Source organism: Procambarus clarkii, chromosome 82, assembly GCF_040958095.1.
Source record: "Procambarus clarkii isolate CNS0578487 chromosome 82, FALCON_Pclarkii_2.0, whole genome shotgun sequence".
In the NCBI taxonomy this organism is placed as follows: domain Eukaryota; kingdom Metazoa; phylum Arthropoda; class Malacostraca; order Decapoda; family Cambaridae; genus Procambarus; species Procambarus clarkii.
In genome coordinates this window covers 9889470-9913405 of record NC_091231.1, presented here as the reverse complement: position 1 = coordinate 9913405, position 23936 = coordinate 9889470, and the positions used below count along the sequence as shown (strand labels likewise).

The 23936-nt window shown below is 36.4% G+C and overlaps 1 protein-coding gene across 3 annotated transcripts in view; it reads right to left on the bottom strand.

The window, feature by feature from the left end:
• Window positions 1–10551: 10551 nt before the first annotated feature.
• The window catches only part of LOC123764319 (solute carrier family 35 member F3), a 225177-nt gene continuing 211792 nt past the window's right edge, over window positions 10552–23936 (bottom strand). For all 3 annotated transcript variants that reach the window (XM_069316089.1, XM_069316090.1, XM_069316088.1), the window contains one exon: window positions 10552–11055. In XM_069316089.1, coding sequence (XP_069172190.1) covers window positions 10941–11055 — 115 coding nt within the window. In that variant the 3' untranslated portion in view covers window positions 10552–10940. The remainder of the gene's footprint in view (window positions 11056–23936) is intronic.

Sequence of the window (23936 nt, the reverse complement as noted above, 5' to 3'; positions counted from 1 at the left end):
GTACAGGTTCCTGAGTCTACTGGGCTCTATCATATCTACACTTGAAACTGTGTTTGGAGTCAGCCACATCACTTCGTAATGCGTTCCATTTGTCTACTACTCTGACACTAAAACATTTCTTCCTAATGTCTCTATGGCTCATTTAGGCACTCAATTTCCACCTGTCCCCTAGTGCTATATACCGGTAGCATATGGCTTGTTTGAAGTAAATGTAGAAGACCATAAACATTTTCAACGACGCGAATGGTCGTGAATGACACCCCCATAACCATCCTAGCCAGACCGGAACATTAAATGCTGAAATATTGAGTTTTTTAAATGACCTTCACCATACGACTGAAGTGAGGCTCTCTTGGCAAAACGGCATTTATGGTGGTAACAGTTTCAATTTCACGTGGACTCCATCTCATGTTGGCCTCCTAATGCATTGATAAAAGCTGATGAGTTAGCTGATGAGAATCTACCTTTAAGGACCTGCCCGAAACGCTATGCGTGTAAGTAGGCTTGGAAAGAATGTACAAATTCCAATCTTATGTAATCTCACCAACCCATTGTACCTTCTTGTGAATAAATTATTATTATTATTATTATTATTGTTATTATTATTATTATTATTATTAACTCTAGTTTCAAACCGGTTTAGGCTTTAGGCAAGTCGTCAGGCTCCCCGAACCACCAGGTTACAAACCAATTTACTCTAACCTCTAATTCATGTTACTGGTTTTTGTTAACCCAGATGACAAAAACAAAATGGAATTTACAGACATCGACAAAAAGACCACTCAATCTTCATATTAAAAAAGCGCCATGAATTTAGTAGGTGTCACGGAGCGAGAAGGTTGCTAATGGGTCGCTACTTTCCTCCTTTATTATTCTATGAAAACTTGAGCAGCTGCTGGTCGTAAGTGGATATTGAAGAAGAAAATTGGAATGTGGGTTAATTTGTCGATTAAATTTGTTGGTTTGTGTGTGTGGATTTGCATAGGAACTGTTTTTTAAGTGATATTACTACGAGAGTGAATTGTTGCTCTTCAGAGGGACGTGCTGCTATCAGGGGGGAAGTGTCATTGCTATCAGCGATGTTTGCAACCATATATATAGTACCTACGGGCTCACCATAGCCCGTGCTACTTGGAACTGTTTGTTCCAAGTAGCGAATCTTTAACAACAACAGTTTGCAACCAGTGATTGATTGATAAAGATTAAGCCACCCTAGAGGTGGCACGGGCATGAATAGCCCGTAAGTGGTGGTCCTTTGGAGCCATTACCAGTACCATTCCCTGATACTGGAGATCTGTGGAGGTGCGACTGCACCCTGCGTGACGGGAGATGTCTCCCCCGTGTGCAACCAGTAATGTGTAGCCGCCTCAAGTACAAAACACACATTGTATTTAAAACAGATCCCCAATGGATTATAAAACCTTCCTAAGCTTAAGCTAACCTAACGCAACCAACCGAGCCTAATGCATCCTAGCCTAATGATATATATATATATATATATATATATATATATATATATATATATATATATATATATATATATATATATATATATATATATATATATATACGGTTTTGACAATTAGGAAAACAAAAAGGGCTTTATTGAATTGTATTAGCGAAGGTTAGACTGTGTTAGGCTCTGTTGGGTTAGTCCGGGAAAGGGTTAGGAAGATTTTAAAATGCGTTGGTGAACCGACTTGCGTACAATGTGTCATGTATCCGTTGATGAACCGACTTGCATACAACGTGTCATGTATCCGTTGATCAGCCGACTTGTATACAACGTGTCATGTATCCGTTGGTGAGCCCACTTGTGTACAATGTGTCATGTATCCGTTGGTGAGCTCACTTGTGTACAATGTGTCATGTATCCATTGGACTGGCGTGCCTACGGCCAATTATGGTGAGGTAAAAAGTCCACGTGTGGCCACAGCTCATACTGGAACATTTCTCAGACTAATACTGGTCTGTCCAACGCATGTTGAACCGGAAATTTAATTTAAAACTAATTTTATATTTTGTGTGGTATAATGTTTAATCATTTCAAGTTCTTAGCGTATTCGAATCTTAATATATATGTATTGGGATTATTTTCAGCAAACGTGTATTAAATAATATAATGGCAAAACATATTTCTACATTTAATTTTCAGATGCCGTTGATGGAGTGAGGTGTTCCATAAGGATGTGGGGGGTTTACCTTACCTTGGTGAGGTAAACCCGGTCTGGTGAGGCAAAACATTTCGGGAATCAATGTCTTCGCGGCCCAGTCTCTGACAAAGTTCCTTGAAGGTGTGAGGGGGTTCCATGAGGGTGTTCAACACCACCCATAGACTGGAAGGCAGTTCAACAACACCCATAGACTGGAAGGCAGTTCAACACCACCCATAGACTGGAAGGCAGTTCAACACCACCCATAGACTGGAAGGCAGTTCAACACCACCCATAGACTGGAAGGCAGTTCAACACCACCCATAGACTGGAAGGCAGTTCAACACCACCCATAGACTGGAAGGCAGTTCCACACCACCCATAGACTGGAAGGCAGTTCAACACCACCCATAGACTGGAAGGCAGTTCAACACCACCCATAGACTGGAAGGCAGTTCAATACCACCCATAGACTGGAAGGCAGTTCAACACCACCCATAGACTGGAAGGCAGTTCAACACCACCCATAGACTGGAAGGCAGTTCAACACCACCCATAGACCGGTATAGGTAGCTCAACACCACCCATAGACAGGAAGGCAGTTCAACACCACCCATAGACTGGAAGGCAGTTCAACACCACCCATAGACTGGAAGGCAGTTCAACAAAACCCATAGACCGGTAGGTAGCTCAACACCACCCATAGACAGGAAGGCAGTTCAACACAACCCATAGACTGGAAGGCAGTTCAACACCACCCATAGACTGGAAGGCAGTTCAACAAAACCCATAGACCGGTAGGTAGCTCAACACCACCCATAGACTGGAAGGCAGTGCAACACCACCCATAGACTGGAAGGCAGTTCAACACCACCCATAGGCTGGAAGGCAGTTCAACACCACCCATAGACTGGAAGGCAGTTCAACACCACCCATAGGCTGGAAGGCAGTTCAACACCACCCATAGACTGGAAGGCAGTTCAACACCACCCATAGACTGGAAGGCAGTTCAACACCACCCATAGACCGGTAGGTAGTTCAACACCACCCATAGACCGGTAGGCAGTTCAACACCTCCCATAGACTGGAAGGCAGTTCAACACCACTCATAGACTGGAAGGCAGTTCACACCACCCATAGACTGGAAGGCAGTTCAACACCACCCATAGACTGGGACGAGGAAGTTCAACACCACCCATAGACTGGGACGAGGCAGTTCAACACCACCCATAGACCGGTAGGTAGTTCAACACCACCCATAGACCGGTAGGCAGTTCAACACCTCCCATAGACTGGAAGGCAGTTCAACACCACTCATAGACTGGAAGGCAGTTCACACCACCCATAGGCTGGAAGGCAGTTCAACACCACCCATAGACTGGGACGAGGAAGTTCAACACCACCCATAGACTGGGACGAGGCAGTTCAACACCACCCATAGACCGGTAGGTAGTTCAACACCACCCATAGACCGGTAGGTAGTTCAACACCCACCTCTGGACCGGAAGGCAGTTCAATGTCATCCAAATGATATATAGGCATTGCCCATAAAGTAAGTAAATAGTGACTTAAGTTAAGAGAAATGACAGAAGGTATGCTAAGTGTGGCGATTCACTGTGCTGTAGGTCGCAGGGCATAACGGGGTATCGAATGTGCAGGTTGCAAATTGATATGAGCTTGCTCTGAAACTTTTCACTGATAGGTGTAATATAGAACCCATGAGCACCACACCAGAAACAAGTATCTCTTTGGTATCCCCAGTCAAACTAAATCTATGCAAACACTCCATGCAAATAAAAGGACCCAGTCTACGGAACTCACTCCCCAATGAATTAAAAAATTGGCCTGCCTTTGGCTTATTCAAAAGTAAAAACCAAAAGGTACCTAATTTCATCCTCATAGTTTCCTACCTTGTGCTTCAAACTCCCACTGTATCTTGTACTACCCACTTTCCCAATATTAGTACTGTTCTTAAGACATATATCTTTACCATCTCTGTAATTTTTTATTGTACATAAATTTTGATATAAATTTTGCTGCAATGTACCTTAAATCATCTTACCTGATATGTTAGATTAAGGACCTGCCCGAAATGCTATGTGTGCTAGTGGCTTCGCAAAAATGTAAAAATACCAATCTTATGTAATCTCATCAACCCATTGTACCTTCTTGTAAATAAATATTATTATTATTATTATTATGTTGATGCCTCTGGGTCTCTGTGATATCATTTACCATTGAATGTGTACACATTTACAATATTTTTAACCATCATTCCCAATGCTGTTCTAAGTTTCCCAGTCGAACACCTACTTACCCCATAAAAGTTGAAAAAGATAATAATCATGATATTTTTAGCGGTTTATCTAACCAAAATTAATTTTGGTTAGATCAATATACCACTGTATTATGTTCTTATGTATGCATATTTTATCAATACAAAAATTATCATTATTATTAGTTGGAGCAGGATGGTATAATCAAACCTGCATCCCGGGTTACCCCAGATACATGTAATACCCACTGGGCCATGATGTACTTAAAAGCAACACAACCAGAAGTCTGCCCGACCTTACGAGGAGTCTAGAGGCAATGACCTGATATCCAATCAAAGTTTTCATTCTTAGGTACAATTTTACCTGAGTTTACCTGAGAGCCATTAACACTAGTGGACTCAACGATGACAGGAAGCTGGCGGCTTGTCAAAGGTCTCCCCTCCCCCATTTGCCTTGATGATCTTTTGCAGCTGTACTTTAAAAGTTAACAGTTTTTTGGCATTTACAGCTTCGGTGGGTAGGCGGTTCCATGGGTTTATAACTTTGTGGGTGAAAAAGCATCTCCTGGTCTCAGTCCTACATTGTGGCTTGTTGAGTTTAAAACTGTTGCTCCTTGTTTGTGTTACACCTGACCTTTTGAAAAAAAAATCCGGATCAACCTCCTCCAAATTGTTTAGTATTTTAAAAGTTTTGATGTGACCCACCCTGTCATGCCTGGTTTGCAGTGTTGTTAACCCTCAACCGTTCATCTTGTACTTGAGTTAACTTAGCTCTGGAATGATTTTTGTTGCCGGATGTTTCACTTTCTCCAGAGCAGTAGAACTTCTAAAAGTTCTTCAAGTCATTTTTTTCCTTTATCTTGTATAAATGTGTAGACATTGTATGAGAAGTGTTTTTCCTAACACATAAATGTTTTTCTCTGTACAGTATTTAAAAAAACTTCCTGATAGTAATACTATACATGCTAGTTTCAATGTCATGAAATAATATAATACATTTTCCAATCCTATTACTATGTAATATAGTTAGGAACTTTATTTTTTTTGTTTTCACTAACAAAAAACCAGCATTGAATGTAATGAAACGCCATTTCCTGGGCCAGCTCCAGAGGCTTCCTGAAACTATCCGAACTGATATGTGCTATATTTGTTTGGGGTCATCAGTCACAGGAGTTCTTTTGCCTACTAGTGCTATCCAATCCCCCAACATTTGTACCTAAGCCATATTACTTTACCATTGTAATCTTAGATATCATCTGATATCATGGTTGTTGTATTGAGTGCATATTCTACTGCATTATTCCTTGAAATTTTTTCTTGAAGTGATACTCATATTGTGCTTCAGTGAACCAATGTATAATCCTGAAATGTTATCCTCATGTACCTAGTAATCTTTGTTTCATTATTGTGTATTGTTATTATTGTGTATTATTCTAATCAGCTTTTGTGCCAAAATTTCTTCAATGTACTGTACCTGTAAACATTTTTTGTCAATTTGACTGTAATTATTCTACTTAAAATTATCTGTACCTGTAAAGTAAATCTGTAAAGTACCTGTAAACATTTTTTATCAAGTTTACTGTTAATTTATCTAAAAAATTTCTGTTAGTTTAAGGACTTGCCCGAAACTATGTGTGCTAGTGGCTTTACAAGAATGTAAATTCAACTTAATTTCTGTATTCTCTGTTAACCCCCAACTCTGTACCTGTACCTTCTCTGTACCTCTGTACCTTTTCTCTGTACCTTCTTGTATATAAAATAAATAAATAAAATACTGGGGACCACGAGCCAACACCTGGCCCCCTCAGAGGCGCAAGGAGCAATACATTACATTACATGAGAACTTTACAATCAAAGTATGTCATACACACAGAAATCACAATAGCGTGATGCATCAAATGAACAAATCCACAAGAGATTCTTCGCCTCTTGAAGAGGGGGAAGAATGGTGAAGAGGTAGAACAGCTTGTTGGCAGAGCCTGAGTGCATGTGGGAATTGTGTAAAACCCTGGTTTGTGTCTCGGAGAGGCTGCAGGATCTGTGTGAAGTCAGTGGAATTCCCAGTTGCAATTCTATTACCATATCGTGGCGTAGTCAACTAAGGCAGCATCTGGGATCATCCCGGGGTTAAGTTCGAACCCCTCATCACGGCCCTTGTGGATTTGTTCAAGTATGTCGTAATTGCCATCGACTGGGGAGGGCCCCAGAAAGATAGGCAAAACAAAACAGACCACTATCTGGTGAAAATTGCAATCTACTGTACGTACTAAAAGAGCAAAAGAACTTCCCCAGAAAGAAAACAAACAAGTAACACTTCATCCAGTTATCACTCCCGCTCGTTGGTGCAGGGGGGAGGGGGGGGGGTTGGATATTACAGAGCCTGAGCCAGCAGCCTACCACCCCAGTTCTTGAACGAAGACAACGCACCAGAGGGAGGGGGGGCATTAGGGAGCCTTTGGGGCTTGCCCAGAAAATGGCGTTTCATTACATTCAATTCTGGTTTTCTGTGGAGAGTCCTGTCGGCGCCCTGAAACTAGCTACCTACAGATAAATGAAAAACAGGGACTTACCCGGGAGGCGGCAGCACTGCAGGTCTCAAAGCGAAGTAGAGTCTGACGGCCGTGACAGGCTCCCCAATGCAACACAAGGCCATAGAGGGCCCCAGACGTTCACAAGATACCTTAAGGCCAGGACCCTGTTCGACCTCCCAAACTTCCACGCCCGAATGTTGACCCAAGACATATTACCAAAGACAGCTGCAATAATAATAATAATAATAATAATAATAATAATTTATTCACAAGAAGGTACAATGGGTTGGTGAGACTACATAAGATTGGTATTTGTACATTATTGCAAAGCAACTAACACACATAGCATTTCGGGCAGGGGTGGATGGGCAAACGACAAACTGAGGAGAAAAAGAAAAAGGAATGAATCCGATCCAAAGATGAAGATGGCTCAGGCACGGCGCATGAGCAGGCTGGAGGTTAAAAAGCGCACAAGAGAGCTTGCGGAATGGAGCAGAAGTGACATCCACCTCGAATGCAAGCTGTAGCGACTCCACCAACGCCTCATGATAAGAAGCGACAAAGACAAGACAACCTTAACCAACATAGACAAAACCCTATGAAAGGAAAGCAAATGGCGAAAAGACCACCAAGAAACTTCATACTGTCACTGAGATGAAGACCACAGATGGGACACCATCAAAGAAGCCACCTGATCACCATACAAATGTCGATACACCCACGTCAGAAAAACCAGACGTGAAGAGTGGAAGAATAAGTCGGACCAGCGAGGTACCTCACTGGCCTGTCCTGCTGAAAGAGGTGGAGCAGCGAAAAACCTCCCAGGTTCGCACACTGAGCAAGCAGTGCTTGAAATCAAAGCTGGGCCGGCCACCATGAAGCCAAGATAATTACCCTACCCTGATAGGATTCCAGTTGAGCCAGAACCCGGAACAACAGCCGGACCAGGGGAAAGGGGTACAGGAAACCCCACTGCAATCAGTACTACCGAAAAGCGTCCATTGTCAGGGCCTCGCAGTTGGGGAACGGCGCCACATACAATAGGAGACACCGAGACCAGGCCGATATGAAGAGGTTCACCTCTGGGTGCTCGTACATCCGACAAAGCCAAAGAAAGGAGGTGAAATTGACCATCCATTCTGTGGAAAGATGAATGACAGGCTGTCTGCCAGGACGTGGGCACTCCTGAATGTGAACGGCACGGAGAGCTAAACTCCGAGAACTCAGCAGAAGAGCTACCAAAAGCGACCAGCCCCAAAGAATCATGGACCAAAGAGACCCCTCCTCCCCCCCCCCCTGGTTGAGACAATGAACCACAGAGGGGTTGTCCGAATGGAGCCTGATCACTGAGCCCTGAGGAAGCCGAATCCTTTGCAACGCCTGTCACACCATCGCAAACTTCCACACTGTGCTGTGAGCCCGATGTAAGGACAGCCTCCAACCCCCCTGGCCGGACTGGTGAGCACTGGTCAAAAATGCCAGAACCGAGAGACGAGGCATCCGTGAACACATCGAGCAAGGGAAGAGAAAGGCGCCATGGCACCGAACCCCATAAAATAACAGAAAACAATGAAATTCTCTACAAAGAATTCAAGCCTGAATGTTACTAGGTGGGAGACACTGGTAAACTGAAGCACACCTCGCCTGTGCCAGAAACCACGCACTCAGTCGACCCATACATGAATCAACATATGTACTTGTTGCCAAGCGAGGTTGAGGTCGCGAACTGAGTCAAATTTTATGACGCAATTGGGACCGTAACCCGAAAAATTTGTAAAGGGACAGTCGTCAACTGAGATTCCACTGTATATATAATCACAATCAACTACATTATACTGTATCTGTAAACACAAAAATAAGCATTGGCAATGTTCTTGTGGAACCCTAGGGTTCCGGGGAACCCCAGCTGAGAAATGCTGTGTTTATGTGCTATATAGCACAGATATATCTATTCATTATAATAAAGAATAAATGGATAAATAAAAAACATGAATCAAAGAATGCACTCAAATTTCAAGAGATACAATCATGCATCATATTGCATCAATTGGTATTAATTTGAAAAACAATAAACCATCCAATAAATGGTTTATCCCAAGTCTTATTGCTTGATTTTCCTTTTATTATAGAACAACACAATAACAATTGTAACACTTCTATAGGAAATAAATCCTGTTACTTAAAATTATGGAAAGTCATATTCAGTATAAAATTATTGCCAAAATTTACAGAATTCTTATACCATATTCCTAATATTCCAAAATTCAAGAAAGCTCCCATTGATGAATAAAATATTTATGGTGTCAATAAAATACACAGTTGACTTCTAAGATATAATACAATTTTGTGCATTCCATTTGTAATTATTCATATTTTTAGGATAATCCCCTCGTGAATGAGCAGGATCGCTGCTCTAAGTGATCCAATGCTACAGCAGCCAAGTATATTATAATGATATCAGAAATTCTAGTATAATATATATCACAAACACATGAATATAAAATGGCTCATTTGGCAACTCATGAAAATATTATTGTTGTTTGGAGTATTCTAGTATTGATAATTAAAAAAAAATTTAATATGAAGATAAATTTGAAAAAATTATGTAAGCTAAATTTTGTCTATAATTGTAATGGATGCACATAATTGTGGTACAGGTAGAAATCTGTAATTCTGCACTGATTTGAAGACAATAAAATATTTATATATATAAATAAATATTTATATATACATATGTATAAATATATAAATAATATTTTCATTCTCTGATGTCTTGAAGAACACAAAAATTCCTAGACATATTCCTATTTTCTTGTTATTTTTAGAACACATACATACACACACATATATACCTTTTCTATATATAAATATATGTATACAATATACTGTATATATAAATGGAACAGCAATATATGAGAAAAGATGTAGTACATCTTCATTTATTTTCCAAAACCTGCTAAAGTTTTGGTGATAACAATTTATCAGCAAAATAATTAACCAAAATAAAAAGTACAAAATTAAATAAAAATCTATATAAATTAAAAGGCTAAAACAATAAAACTCAATCAAATGATATATAAAAAAAACATAAAAAATGTCAAAATGACATAATCTACAATGTTGCACATGAAATTAGTGAACGAAAAATTTAATTGTTCAACTCGGATCTCATTCAAGCAATCTGAAGTGATTCAAAGATGTTGAGATGTAGTATAAAACAACTGAAAGTCAGTAGTTTAGGTGACTGGGGTGACTCAAAGTGGCTTCAAAGTGATCTCGTATTGCAGAGTATGCAAAATGTTCAAGGGGAAATCCTGTATGATAAAGAGATACCCATATGCTTATGTATACAGTGTAAGGTATTGTGAGGTAGGCCCCACATAAAAACAATACAACATTTATTTTATAATACTGTTCATCATGAGAATGAAATTTCCAGGGGGAAAAATCTATCTCTGAAATAAATGCAGTACAGTACATAAAAAATATACATATAATATATATATATATATATATATATATATATATATATATATATATATATATATATATATATATATATATATATATATATATATATATATATATATATATATATATATATATATAATTTCACCCAGACAAAAATCACCTGGCATCAATGATATGGATGTTGCATTACAGTAATCAGGTGTATATAATAATACAGTATATATATTATTACATTTACTATGTACTAAGCTACCAGCAATGAAACAGCAAGTCTTTAGTTTCAAAATGGCCATAAAAGCCATGTACAGTACAGTGTACAGTATATCTCATTTCTTCAACTAGTACAGTACTGTATTTTCATTTCTAGCAACCACATCACAAAATGTTTCTGTGACAACAATTTTCATAATAACACTGTATAACTTGTTTCTTCTAGACTAATGGAAACTAAAAAGTCTTCAGTAATGAAGACAATTGTTAAAGTTGTTAGTACGTGTATAGACAACGTAATTATCGTATTAGTCCGGATGGGGAACGGAGGTGAGAGCGGGAGATGAGACCGGTCCGGTAGTCCACTGGTTCTGGCTGCTGCCGAGGCTGGTTCCGTTTTCTGTGACGACCCCAACTGAGAGAAAGAGGAGCGACTGTTAGAAAGTGAGATAATTATAAACATAGTGACATGTAATAAATGGTAAATAAATAAAGGGGCATGATTACTATACTAAGAATAGCAGTAAGCATGCAAAGCAGGAAATGCCATAATTAAAGCATACTCAAAAGCATGTACAGTACCACCATTCCCTGATAAAATATAAGAAGAGCTAAATACCAACCAACAGTTACTATCAAGACTGTGAGTATATCACTATACATCAAGCTACTATAGAAAATATTATAATTATACAAAAAATCACACCATTAAGAAATTCCTTAGCAATATAGTATTAACATACGGTAAAATAAATATTCTAACTCCAATATAATTTGCCTCTATGTATAATATAATTAATAGATAATTAGGTTTACATATTACAGATATTTTGACACAAGAATTCTCTAGTTCTGACATGTTCATAAGTATCAGCACGTTGAAGGACACAACTGTTAAATATTTACCAATTCATATGAAAAACTGAAGCAAATATAATGGGTTTCCAAAAGATAGTAAATATAAATAAGAGTCCAATACAAACAAATTAAATTTTGTATTAGCATGTGCAATATCTTGAGAAATAAAATTTGTACTTATCTACAGATGCCACGGCATCATAACCGGTCTTATGATGACTGTGTCATAAATATCCCTATGATGTTGTTGTCATAAATAGTCCTTTGATGCCAGTGTGAAATAGCCTTGTAATGTGACCAGACCACACACTAGAAGGTGAAGGGACGACGACGTTTTGGTCCATCCTGGACCATTCTCAAGTCGATTTGACTTGACTTGAGAATGGTCCAGGACGGACCGAAACATCGTCGTCCCTTCACCTTCTAGTGTGTGGTCTGGTCAACTTACTTTAACCACGTTATTGTGACTCATCGCCAGCCTTGTAATGTGTCACAGTCTTATAAATGCTAGTGTCATAAATAGTCCTATGATGCTTGTTTCATAAATAGTCCTGTGATACCAGTGTCATAAATATTCCTATGATTCCAGTGTCATAAATAGCCATGTGATGCCTGTGTCATAGTTGTACGATGCCAATATATGACTAGTCCAATGATACCAGTGTCAAGTATTCATGAGATACCTGTGTGATAAATAGTCCCGTGTTGCCAGTATCATAAATGGTTCTATGATTAGTGTCATAAATAGTCCTACAATTTAATGTCATAAATAATTTTATGATGCCAGTGTCATAAATAATCCTATGATCCCAATGTCATAAATAGTCCTATGATGCCATTATCATAGTTTAATAATGCCAGTGTCCTACATACACATATGATGTTGTGTCATAAATAGTCCTATGGTGACTGTGTCATAAATATTCCAATAATGAAAAGCATCATATTCACTTCTATGATGCCAGTGGCATAAAGAGTCCTATGATACCAGTGCCATGAACAGTCTTAAGATACCAGGGTATCATTATAGTGTTATTTTATTGTTGACATTATTATCCTAAGTTATGCCTAAAATGCACTGCATATTTGTGGCTTTAAGCATTGTACTTGTCTTACCCATGTATCTTCCTCTGTTCATGTATCATATATACATTTGTGTAAATAAATTATTATTATTATTATGATACTGGTATCAACTACAGCTTAATATTTTCCAAAATGGTTTTATTGTAAGTAAATAATAATAATAATAAGATTTAATGAATAATTTGGTTAAAACAAATCATAAGGTTGATTTATTACAGAGAAATAAAATATTAACCTGTTGTGAGGTCCACATCACTGTTTTTGAGATGTTAAACACACTTTCGTTTTTAGCCAAAAGTTCCAATATGTGGGCCTCTCAATATGAAGAATTGCAGATGCGTCACATCCACTTAAAAACACAGCATTACCAGAAAATTTATAAACAAAATATTCAACATTTACTTGCAAATTTGTGTCATTTCATTCATCAAAATACTTTAGATGAGGAAACTAATACCCTCTTGTGCAAAGAATTAAAGAATCCCCCCTAAAAAAGTTACAAGTTCATTAAACATTAAATGCAAAAGTTCTTTTATTCCCAAGAATATGGAAGGTTGAGAAGGCTTCCCAATCTTTCTGAGGAAGTTTTCTAGATATATTTTGAATTCCAGCACTGAAATATCTTCGACTTTTCAGCTGATAAGCTGTTCCATTAATTTATTACTCTATTTTAGAAAAAATCCTATTATATTATCATTTATTTTCTCTTGTGCATCACATTTGCATATACATTCAAATTCATGTCTCTAGTGCCAGTAGGTTGAAATTAGTAACTGTACCTGGCCATGTAAATATATAGTAATGACAACATTTTAAAATACAGTACAAGTAAATTTTTACATTCCATTGATATATAACATACTAAAATTAATCCTTGTGATTGCATGCATTGTGTTGCACCATTCACTGAACCACCAAATACCTCTGATGAGCTGATAACTTTTTGCGATGGGAGAAGTTTAAATGGGGTATATTTTGGTTTCACTGTAAGAAATTTAAAATAGCCAAGGTATTAGAGAAAGTTCACATATCAGTTTTGTCCCATATACATAAGTAATATGTTAATAACTCCACTTGAGTTATTAATACTATACTAATAGTACTAATACTAATAGTACCACTATACTAATTATTATAATTAGTTCACATGATTGGGGCTATTAAATGTGCAACAATATGAGCAGAGAAGTGTGATGCTTTGATTATTATGTATGGAGGGCTGATATGTCAGCAAAACACTCTCTAGGCAACGATATATCTGGGATAAGTCTCTCCACAATATAAGCACTTTCATCGTCGACTTCCCTTTGGCATCATCTGCCACCTACTTTCCCTTTTTTTGTTAAAAAAATTCAAAACTTATTTCTGACTAAAATTATGTTTTTTCATGTTATACATTCAGCACCATAGCAAGCAAATATATTATATTTCTTTTGTGCCTGAATAATGCTAGGTGGCTCCGAGAGATTTTGGATAATTCTACAGATCTGTGGCATGGTTAAGTTGAGAAACAGCTGCAACTCAGCCATTGTCGTGACCACATATGTTTCCTGCTGCTTCTCATAGATCCAAAGGCATCAAAATTATAATATTTTCCTTTAATATAAATTTGTAAAATCATATACATTTTAGATTGTTTAAACTTATTACATCATTTTTAGGGGGTTTAGACGTGACTTCACCCTTGCCATTAGAGGAAATAGAACTTTGTATTAGGAACAAATTTAGTTTAAATTGTTAGTGTTTTGTTGACGGTCTCTGAGCGAGAACACTCCCTTTCCATCTGTCTTTATCCAAAATATTTAAACTAATAATTTTTACATCATTTTCTCACACTACTGTTAATAATATACCTTTTAAAGATTTTTTTTATATATCCTAAATATTTTTTCTTGTATTTGTCAAGATGTGTTGTGCACAGGCCAAACACACAGGTTACATTGCACCATTATGTGTATCCAATTAGCACAGTCACATGTCTTTATCGAAACTGCACAGCACCCCACAGGAGATAGTTATTTGGACAAGAGAGTACCTTTACAACTCATCCCTTCAAGTTGTCCAGGCTTGTCTTGTCTTAAAATTGAGTTGGTTTAAATCAGAGGTGCTCACAGAAGTATCATTGGTGACACACATGTTATAATGGGGGCCAGAAGTATCTGATGATTGCACATTATAATGATAACCAGACATATCTGTGGTGAAAGCATATTATAATAAGTCCCAAAAGTATCTGTGGTGGATGCTATAGTGAGGCCCAGAAATATCTGTGGTGGATGCTATAATGAAGCCTAGAAATATCTGTGGTGGATGCTATAATGAAGCCTAGAAATATCTGTGGTGGATGCTACAATGGGGCTCAGAAGAATCTGTGGTGGATGCTATAACAGGCCAGGTGGATTCTGGAAGAAGACAATTCTGTAACAACCACTGTCTTTTTGCTAATGCCTTTACTTATCAATCAGATTATATATTCTTAATGTATTACAATTTGTTGCGTACACTGAGTTGAAGAGAGGCCCATCCTTTCCTGGAGGCCCACAGTGGATGTACGAGCATCTGGTGTATCCACCTGTGGGTGCCCATGAGCTAGATAAAGATATATTTGTTAGGTTTAGATAGGTAGGGTGAGGATACACTAGGTTAATGTAAGACGTATCCCACTATATGGTGTAGCAGAATTATAAATGCAATAAAGTGAAAAGTCCTTTGCTAAGTACTGTACCAAATAAAAATTCTGCCAGATAGCAAAGGTATCATTAGATTTAATGAGGTCTCATTGTTGGTATCCAGAGTTTATGTAACTTGTAATGTGTCTAATATTCAGCAATTACAAGCAAATTTCAGTTGGGTTCTTAATACAAACAATAAATATTTACTAAGTTAGAGTAAAATAATTATGAATAAAATAATAATGCTGCCCAAAACACTACTGTATGTGTGCTAGTGTCTTTACAAGAATGTAAAACTTCAAGTCTCTGTACTCTAATAAACTCAATGTACCGTCTTGTATATAAATAAATAAATAAATAAATTGGTAAAGAATAACAAATAAGAATGAAAATCAAGAAATTAACCTAAGAACTTACAATATCCAAATTACTAACAGAGTAGATGCAACATTCCTTGGAGTTCTCATCAATAACAATTTGAATTTCCAGTACTAAATATTGCAAACGAAATCTAAAACCATTGGCATTCTTTCTAAAATCAGACACTATGTACCTCGCCCTGCCTTGGTAACACTTTATTACTTGCTCATCAAATCAAGTCAGTAATTAGAAGAAAACAAATTCAAGCCCCCTGATATCACTTGGCTCCCTTACTTCAATCTTTGAATATGTTGTACCTGAATTGTACTTTGATGAAGTTTCTGGGAGTTCTTCTAATTGCCAAGCTCAGCCTGGGGCCAGGCTTGACTTGTAAGAACTTGGTCCAACAGGCTGTTGCTTGGAGCGGCCCACAGGCCCATATATCTGCTACAGTCCAGTTGGTCTGGCACTTTTTGCAGAAAGCTGTCCAGTTTTTCTTGAAGACTTCCACTTTTGTTCTGGGAGTATTTCGTATACTTGCCGGGAGGATCTTGAACAACTGTGTATCTCTGATGTTCCGACAATGTTCTCTGATTGTGCCTATGGCACCTTTACTTTTCACTGGCTCTATTCTGTATTTCCTTTTATATCATTTACTCTAATATGTTATTTTACTGTGCAAATTTGGAACCTGGCTCTCCAGTACCTTCCATGTATATATTATTTTATACCTTTCTCGTCTCCTTTTTAAATAATACATTTTGAGAGCTTAGAGATGATCACCCATTGTTCCTGAGGATTTTTTCTATCTGAATTTTAAACTGTAAAATGTCTTGGCATTTACAGCTTTAGCAGGTAGGCAGTTCCATAGGTTTATAACCCTATGAAAGAAAAAACATCTGTTTTCTGCCATACATTGTAACTTTTTGAGCTTGAAGCTGTTGCCCCATGTATGCATTACATTTGACCTTTTAAAGAAGTAGTCTGGATAAATATCTTTCAACTTGTTCAATATTTTAAAGGTCTTGATGTGATTAGCTGTCATGTCTGGTTTGCATTGTTAGTCTTGTGGTCCTTAATTGTTCCTAGTAAGAGAGTTGGCTTAATTCAGGAATGATTTTGTCATGCTGAGTTGAACTTTCTCCAAAGCAGATACTTTTGTCCTTCTGAAGGTGAAGTCTCCATGCTTGGATACAGTAGTCCATGGAGATGTACCAAAGACTGTTACAGCGAAGGGACGACGATATTTCGGTCTGTCCTGGACTCATTCTCATAGACTTGAGAATGGTCCAGGGTGGACTAAAACATAGTCGTCCCTTCACTTTCTAGTGTGTGGTCTGGTCAACATACTTCAGCCATGTTATTGTGACTCATCGCCTGCAGACTGTTACAGCTGAATAGCCACTTAATTTTGCAAATTAATACTGAAAGCCAGCTCAACATTTGCTACACAGTAGCAAGTGTTGAGCAATTTTCACACCAAACCCCCAATGGTTATTACCCTCCATGTACCACCTTGTTCACTAGAAACATTACCAGAATTTTACAGAATTTAACCGAGTTTACCTTAATATTACTTGAGAGATATTATCTTTTCAGTGGCCTCAATGGGAATAGAACGCTGGAAGCTTATCAAGGATTCCCCTATTGCTCTTGAAGATTTTTTCCTATCTGGATTTTTAAATGAAGAAATGGCTTGACATCTACAGCTTTGGTGGGTAAGCAGTTCCATAACAGTGTTATTATCTATGGTAATCAACCATCAAGCAATTATCCAAGTACAGTACTGTACTCATATATGTACATCCACTCCTCCAGCCATCATCACTTCTAAATCAACAACAACCACAACTCAATTACATGTTCAATTATATCATGGGTTAATCAGTTTGTTTATATATATGTGCTAAGACCTTAATCTCAACAAATTTAACAATAGCAATTTGTCAAACTATTAGCAATGCAATCTCTATTTTGATCATTATTAACTGACAATTAGCTAATGATCTTATGAATTAGTTTATGTAATTACTTAATCAATGAGATTGTCCTAAACAACCCAACAAAAATACATTAGTTATGTGAAAGGTAGCATATTGTTAATTTATGTTAATGAGCAGCTGTGAAGAGCAGGATTTATTTCTTAATGAAGCAGATTCAAATTCAAGAATACCTTGCAGTCCAATAATACAGGTATTATCATATTTATAAACCAAATGAAGCCAAAATACCTGAATACAAATGTTAATCAACTATATAATTTCACATTACATTGATGAAAAAAGAAAAGTATATTTATGCACATGTACAGTACAAAGAATTCATGAAATACTATACTGTAATTATATTTTAGAAATGTTATCAGTACTTTGTATAACACGGTTTGAACAATGATGGAAAATACGACATACATGAAGATTATATTTGTCATAAGATTGACATTTTTCTTAATATTTAAATACAGTAATCTCATATTGAATCATTATCAATCAATCACTTGTACAGTCTTTGTAATGAACAATTGTTTGTACAGTCCATGTAAAGTACAATTGCTTGTACAATCTATGTAACATACAATTGCTTATACAGTCCATGAAATGTATAAGTGATTGTATAGTTTAAGTAATGTACAAGTGAGTGTACAGTCTATGCAGTGTTCAACTTCTTGTACTGTCCATGTAATGTACAATTGCTTGCACAGTCCACATAATGAACAGTCATACAGTATATGTAATAAACAAACGCTTGTCCAGTTCATATAATTAAAAATAATTTGTACATTGTAATGTACAGTAACTTATACAATGTAATGTACAATCACTTGTACAGTACAATAAAATTTAATGTACAGTCATTTGTACAGCACATACACAATCACTTGTACAGTATATGTACAGTACAGTACAGTATACAGTATACATATAGGTAATGTATATGCAATACATAATCATTTGTACAGTACATGTAATGAACAATCACTGGTACAGTACTTGTATTGTACTATGCAAACTCAGCTGTCTTTGAACGAAAAACATAACTGCAGTAAATACATAAATTATATATATATATATATATATATATATGTCGTACCTAGTAGCCAGAACTCACTTTTTGGCCTACTATGCAAGGCCCGATTTGCCTAATAAGCCAAGTTTTCCTGAATTAATATATTTTCTCTAATTTTTTTCTTATGAAATGATAAAGCTACCCATTTCATTATGTATGAGGTCAATTTTTTTTTATTGGAGTTAAAATTAACGTAGATATATGACCGAACCTAACCAACCCTACCTAACCTAACCTAACCTATCTTTATAGGTTAGGTTTGGTTAGGTAGCCGAAAAAGTTAGGTTAGGTTAGGTTAGGTAGGTTAGGTAGTCGAAAAACAATTAATTCATGAAAACTTGGCTTATTAGGCAAATCGGGCCTTGCATAGTAGGCTGAGAAGTGCGTTCTGGCTACTAGGTACGACATTATATATATATATATATATATATATATATATATATATATATATATATATATATATATATATATATATATATATATATATATTATATATATATATATATATATATATATATATATATATATATATATATATATATATATATATATATATATATATATATATATATATATATATGACAGTATATATGTCTTGGAATTATTGATCATATATATTTATATATAATCAATAATTCCAAGACATTTCAAGTTGAAGCCGTGTGGATATCTTAACCCACTGGATGCTACATTTAAGAAAAAAAATGCCTACTCAAGTAAGAATTTACTACCGACACTTTGAGAGCAAGATGGTCTTAAGTTATGTAATTATTTATGGAGGAGATTTTTTTACATTAAGAAGATTGATGCTCAGGTCACTAGTACAATATATTGGGTCTGATTAATGACATATCTAGCTAATTAATTAGAAAATTGATCAGGGAAAGTACGCAATTCTATTATATATATATATATATATATATATATATGGCACAACTCTCCTTAACACGAGAGTTAAGTATACAACTTTAGAACACTTTCCCACCAGGAGACTCGAACCCTAGCCAGCACAGAAGCCTTCCAGCAACTGGCATAACAGGTACGCCTTAACCCTCTCCACCACCCATCTCTTTTAAGGGTCTGAGCGGGTGGTGGAGAGGGTTAAGGCGTACCTGTTATGCCAGTTGCTGGAAGGCTTCTGTGCTGGCTAGGGTTCGAGTCTCCTGGTGGGAAAGTGTTCTAAAGTTATATATATATATATATATATATATATATATATATATATATATATATATATATATATATATATATATATATATATATATATATATATATATATATATATATATATATATATATATTTATTTATTTATTTTACACTACTTCAGTACATGTAAATACTTGAAGATGATGGTTCTAGACCCCCAAGTCACATCCACACTCAGGACAATCCTGGAAGCCAAATAAGTTACAGCCAGATCATCTTCTCATTAGTTTGAGCATAATGGTAGCTGTGGCTATGCTTGATACCCCCCTTGTGTATAAAGCTTCCCATACCCCTTGTGTATAAAGCTTCTCATACCCCTTGTGTATAAAGCTTCTCATACCCCTTGTGTATAATATACTACTGATATCCTGTGTATAACAGATATGATACTCATTGTGTACAATAATTCTGAAACCAATTGTGCACAATAATTCTAATAGCAATTTTGTACTTATTCTGATACCCATTGTATACAATTATTCTGATACCCATTGTGAACAATAATTTTGATACCTATTATGTACAATAATTGATACCCATTATGTACAATAATTCTGATACCCATTATGTAAACTAATCTTGATACCCATTGTGTACAATTATTCTTATATCCATCTTCTTATATCTTATGTCTATAATATTTATGATTCCATGTGTATGATGCTTCAGATAGCCTTTGTGCGGTCCGTCTAATTACCCAAAGCTACCCAAAGCCACCCAAAGCAACACAAAGCTTCCTGGCATTACGTTAGTAATGAATAAATATGATATATTTACTAATTATAATGTTGGTGCTGAATGTAGAACATGGAAAAACATAATTTTACTCTGAAAAAGTATCATTTCATAACAAAAATAAGCTGTTGGTGACAGCAAAGCAAGTCGATGGTCCAAATGACAATGTTATGGAGCGACTTATCCAAGATAAATTGTTGCGTGCAGGTTATATTAACTTAGATTTGGATAGGTTAGGTTTAGTTAGGTTATGTTTGGATAAGTTGGTTAGGTTAGGTAGGTACAGGAAGCTGATATGCCAGCAAATACTCTTCAGGCAACAATGTGTCTTGGATAAGATGCTCAAAACATTGTCGCTTGGACCGTCGACTTGCTTTGGTGTCACCAGCAGCTTATTTTCATCTAATTTCGTTATGACATGATACTTTTTCAGAGTAAAAATATGTTTTTTCATGTTCTAACAGAACATTATAATGAGTAAATATATCATTAATTCATTACTAACGTAATGTATATATAAACGTATATACATTATAAACGTATATACATAAACATTATAAACGTATATACATAAACATTATAAACGTATATACATAAACGTATATACAACGTTTATGTATACAGTACATACACGTTGTATACATAACGTTTACAATGTTATGTATACAATGTTGTTGTATACATTACTAACATATTGTATATATAAATAAATAATAAATAAATAAATGCTAGGAAGCTTTGAGTGGCTTTGGGTAATTAGACGGACCCGCCTTTGTGCATACTGTAATATTTATGTCTAAAGTATGAATTCTGCCCCACAGATTGTATATAAATACGCCCTACTGGCTCGAAACTATTAAACAAGATGCCTACACATGAAATTATCTATTTATAAACATGTATGAAAATACTTTTTGAATAAACTCATATATACTAGAATAACCCACAAACATATACAAATAAAAATGGGTAAGGTTTGGAGTCCAGGAGTTGAAGCCCAGTCCATGCAAACACAATTATGCAAGCAATGTACTCACATACACACACACACACACAGTATGCCCTTTAAGAAGACCTGGACAAAATAAGTATATGGAGCACCACTTGGCAAATGGAATTTAATGTGAATAAATGCCATGTTATGGAATGTGGAATAGGAGAACATAGACCCCACACAACCTATAAATTATGCGAGAAATCTTTAAAGAATTCTGATAAAGAAAGAGATCTAGGGGTGGTTCTAGACAGAAAACTATCACCTGAGGACCATATTAAGAACATTATGTGAGGAGCCTATACAGTACTACACTTTCTAACTTCAGAATTGCTTTTAAATACATGAATGGAGAAATACAAAAGAAATTGGTCACGACTTTTGTTAGACTAAAAATGGAATATGCAGCAGTTGTATGGTGCCCATATCTTAAGAAGCACATCAACAAACTGGAAACGGTGCAAAGACATACCACTAAGTGATTCCAGAACTGAAGGACAAGAGCTACGATTAGAGGTTAGAGGCATTAAATATGCAAGAACTAGAAGCTAGAAGAAAAAGAGGTGATTTGATCACTATGTACAAAATAGTAACAGGATTCGATAAAATTGATAGGGAAGAATTCCTGAGACCTGGAACTTCAAGAACATTTTAACTAACAAACCAAAGCTGCCGGAGAAATATAAGAAAATTCACATATGTAAACGGATTGGTAGACAGTTGGAACAAGTTAGGTGATAAGGTGGTGGAGGCCAAAACTGTCAGTAATTTTAAAGCGTTATATGACAAAGAGTGCTGGGAAGACGGGACACCACGAGCGTATCTCTCATCCTGTAAATACACTAAGATAATTACACTTAGGTAATTACACACACATTGAGCACCTTCTCAAGCTAAGTGAGAAGGTGGTGAATGCCAAAGCCGTCAGTAGTTTCAAAGCATTATATAACAAGGCGTACTGGGAAGACGGGGCACCACAAGCATAGCTTTCATCCTGTAACTACACTTACGTAATTACACACACAAACACAACTAAGTACAGTAGTTACATATACATGTACACAAAGGCATAAACATGCACTCAAGCACACTATACATGATATACAAAAGTGAAAAATATAATATTAACACGACTGCAGTTTTATATTATATGAGAATGAGGCAGAGATCAATATTCCCACACAGCAGTCTAGCCAAGACTGTACCTGCATTAGCCACCTAGAAACAAGTCAGTTACAACCGTGGACAAAATTAATATTTTTATGGTGATATATCAATAACATAATAGGGTATGAAACTAGTTATTGGCTATAGTGTGACAAGATTTATCCTGAGAATGAGTCATAATAACATGGTAGACATATTTGAAATGAAACAAAATTGACGACGTTTTGGTCCATCTAGAAAGGACTGAAACTTACAATTCATTTCATATTTGTGAGTTGGGTTACAAGATTTATCATTAAGCAAAAACTGAACCAGAGCTGAATAAAGCTTGACACTGTAAGAGTTTGCTTCCAGTGTAAACAAAGTAATGTATGGTCATAATGTAGACCATACATCACATATAGTGCATGCTGGAATTTTAAAACACAGATATGAAACACCTTTTTGAGATATATACAAGAGTTGTTACATTCTTTTACAGCCACTAGTACGCGTAGTATTTCGGGCAGGTCCCTGGAATAAGATCCCTGCCGCGAAGAATCTTTGTTACAACCAATTACCCATTTCACTGTTGCGTTAAACAGAGGCTACAGTTAAGGATTTGCGCCCAGTAAATTCTCCCCGGCCAGGATACGAACCCATGACAAAGCGCTCGCGGAACGCCAGGCGAGTGTCTTACCACTACACCACGGAGACTGGTGAAGTGGTAAGACCTAAAACATATCTGAGTTTTAGATCACAGCTATGTCACTATTAACACATACAGCATCTGAGTTTTAAAACACATATAAATCACACCTAAAACATATCATTTTTCACATTTCTATCTTTCCATCAGGACAATTAAAATTTAAATTAAAGGTCAAGTTTCACTATAACTTTATATTAATCAAATGATATATTATATATATTATATTAAGATTTTGGTTCAAGTAGGAGGAGAATATGTTAAGACTACGTGTTCTTGATAATAAGGGAGAGATGCTGGCTTTGGCATTGCAGCAACACAAGCAATGGGACATTCTAATTGTTCTATGAACTGTAACACATCCTATTAAATCAATCTAAACTAGTGTCACACTTAATAAACATTCCGTCAATCAAAATTTCATCTACAACATATACATTTTAGAAACACTTTAACATATACA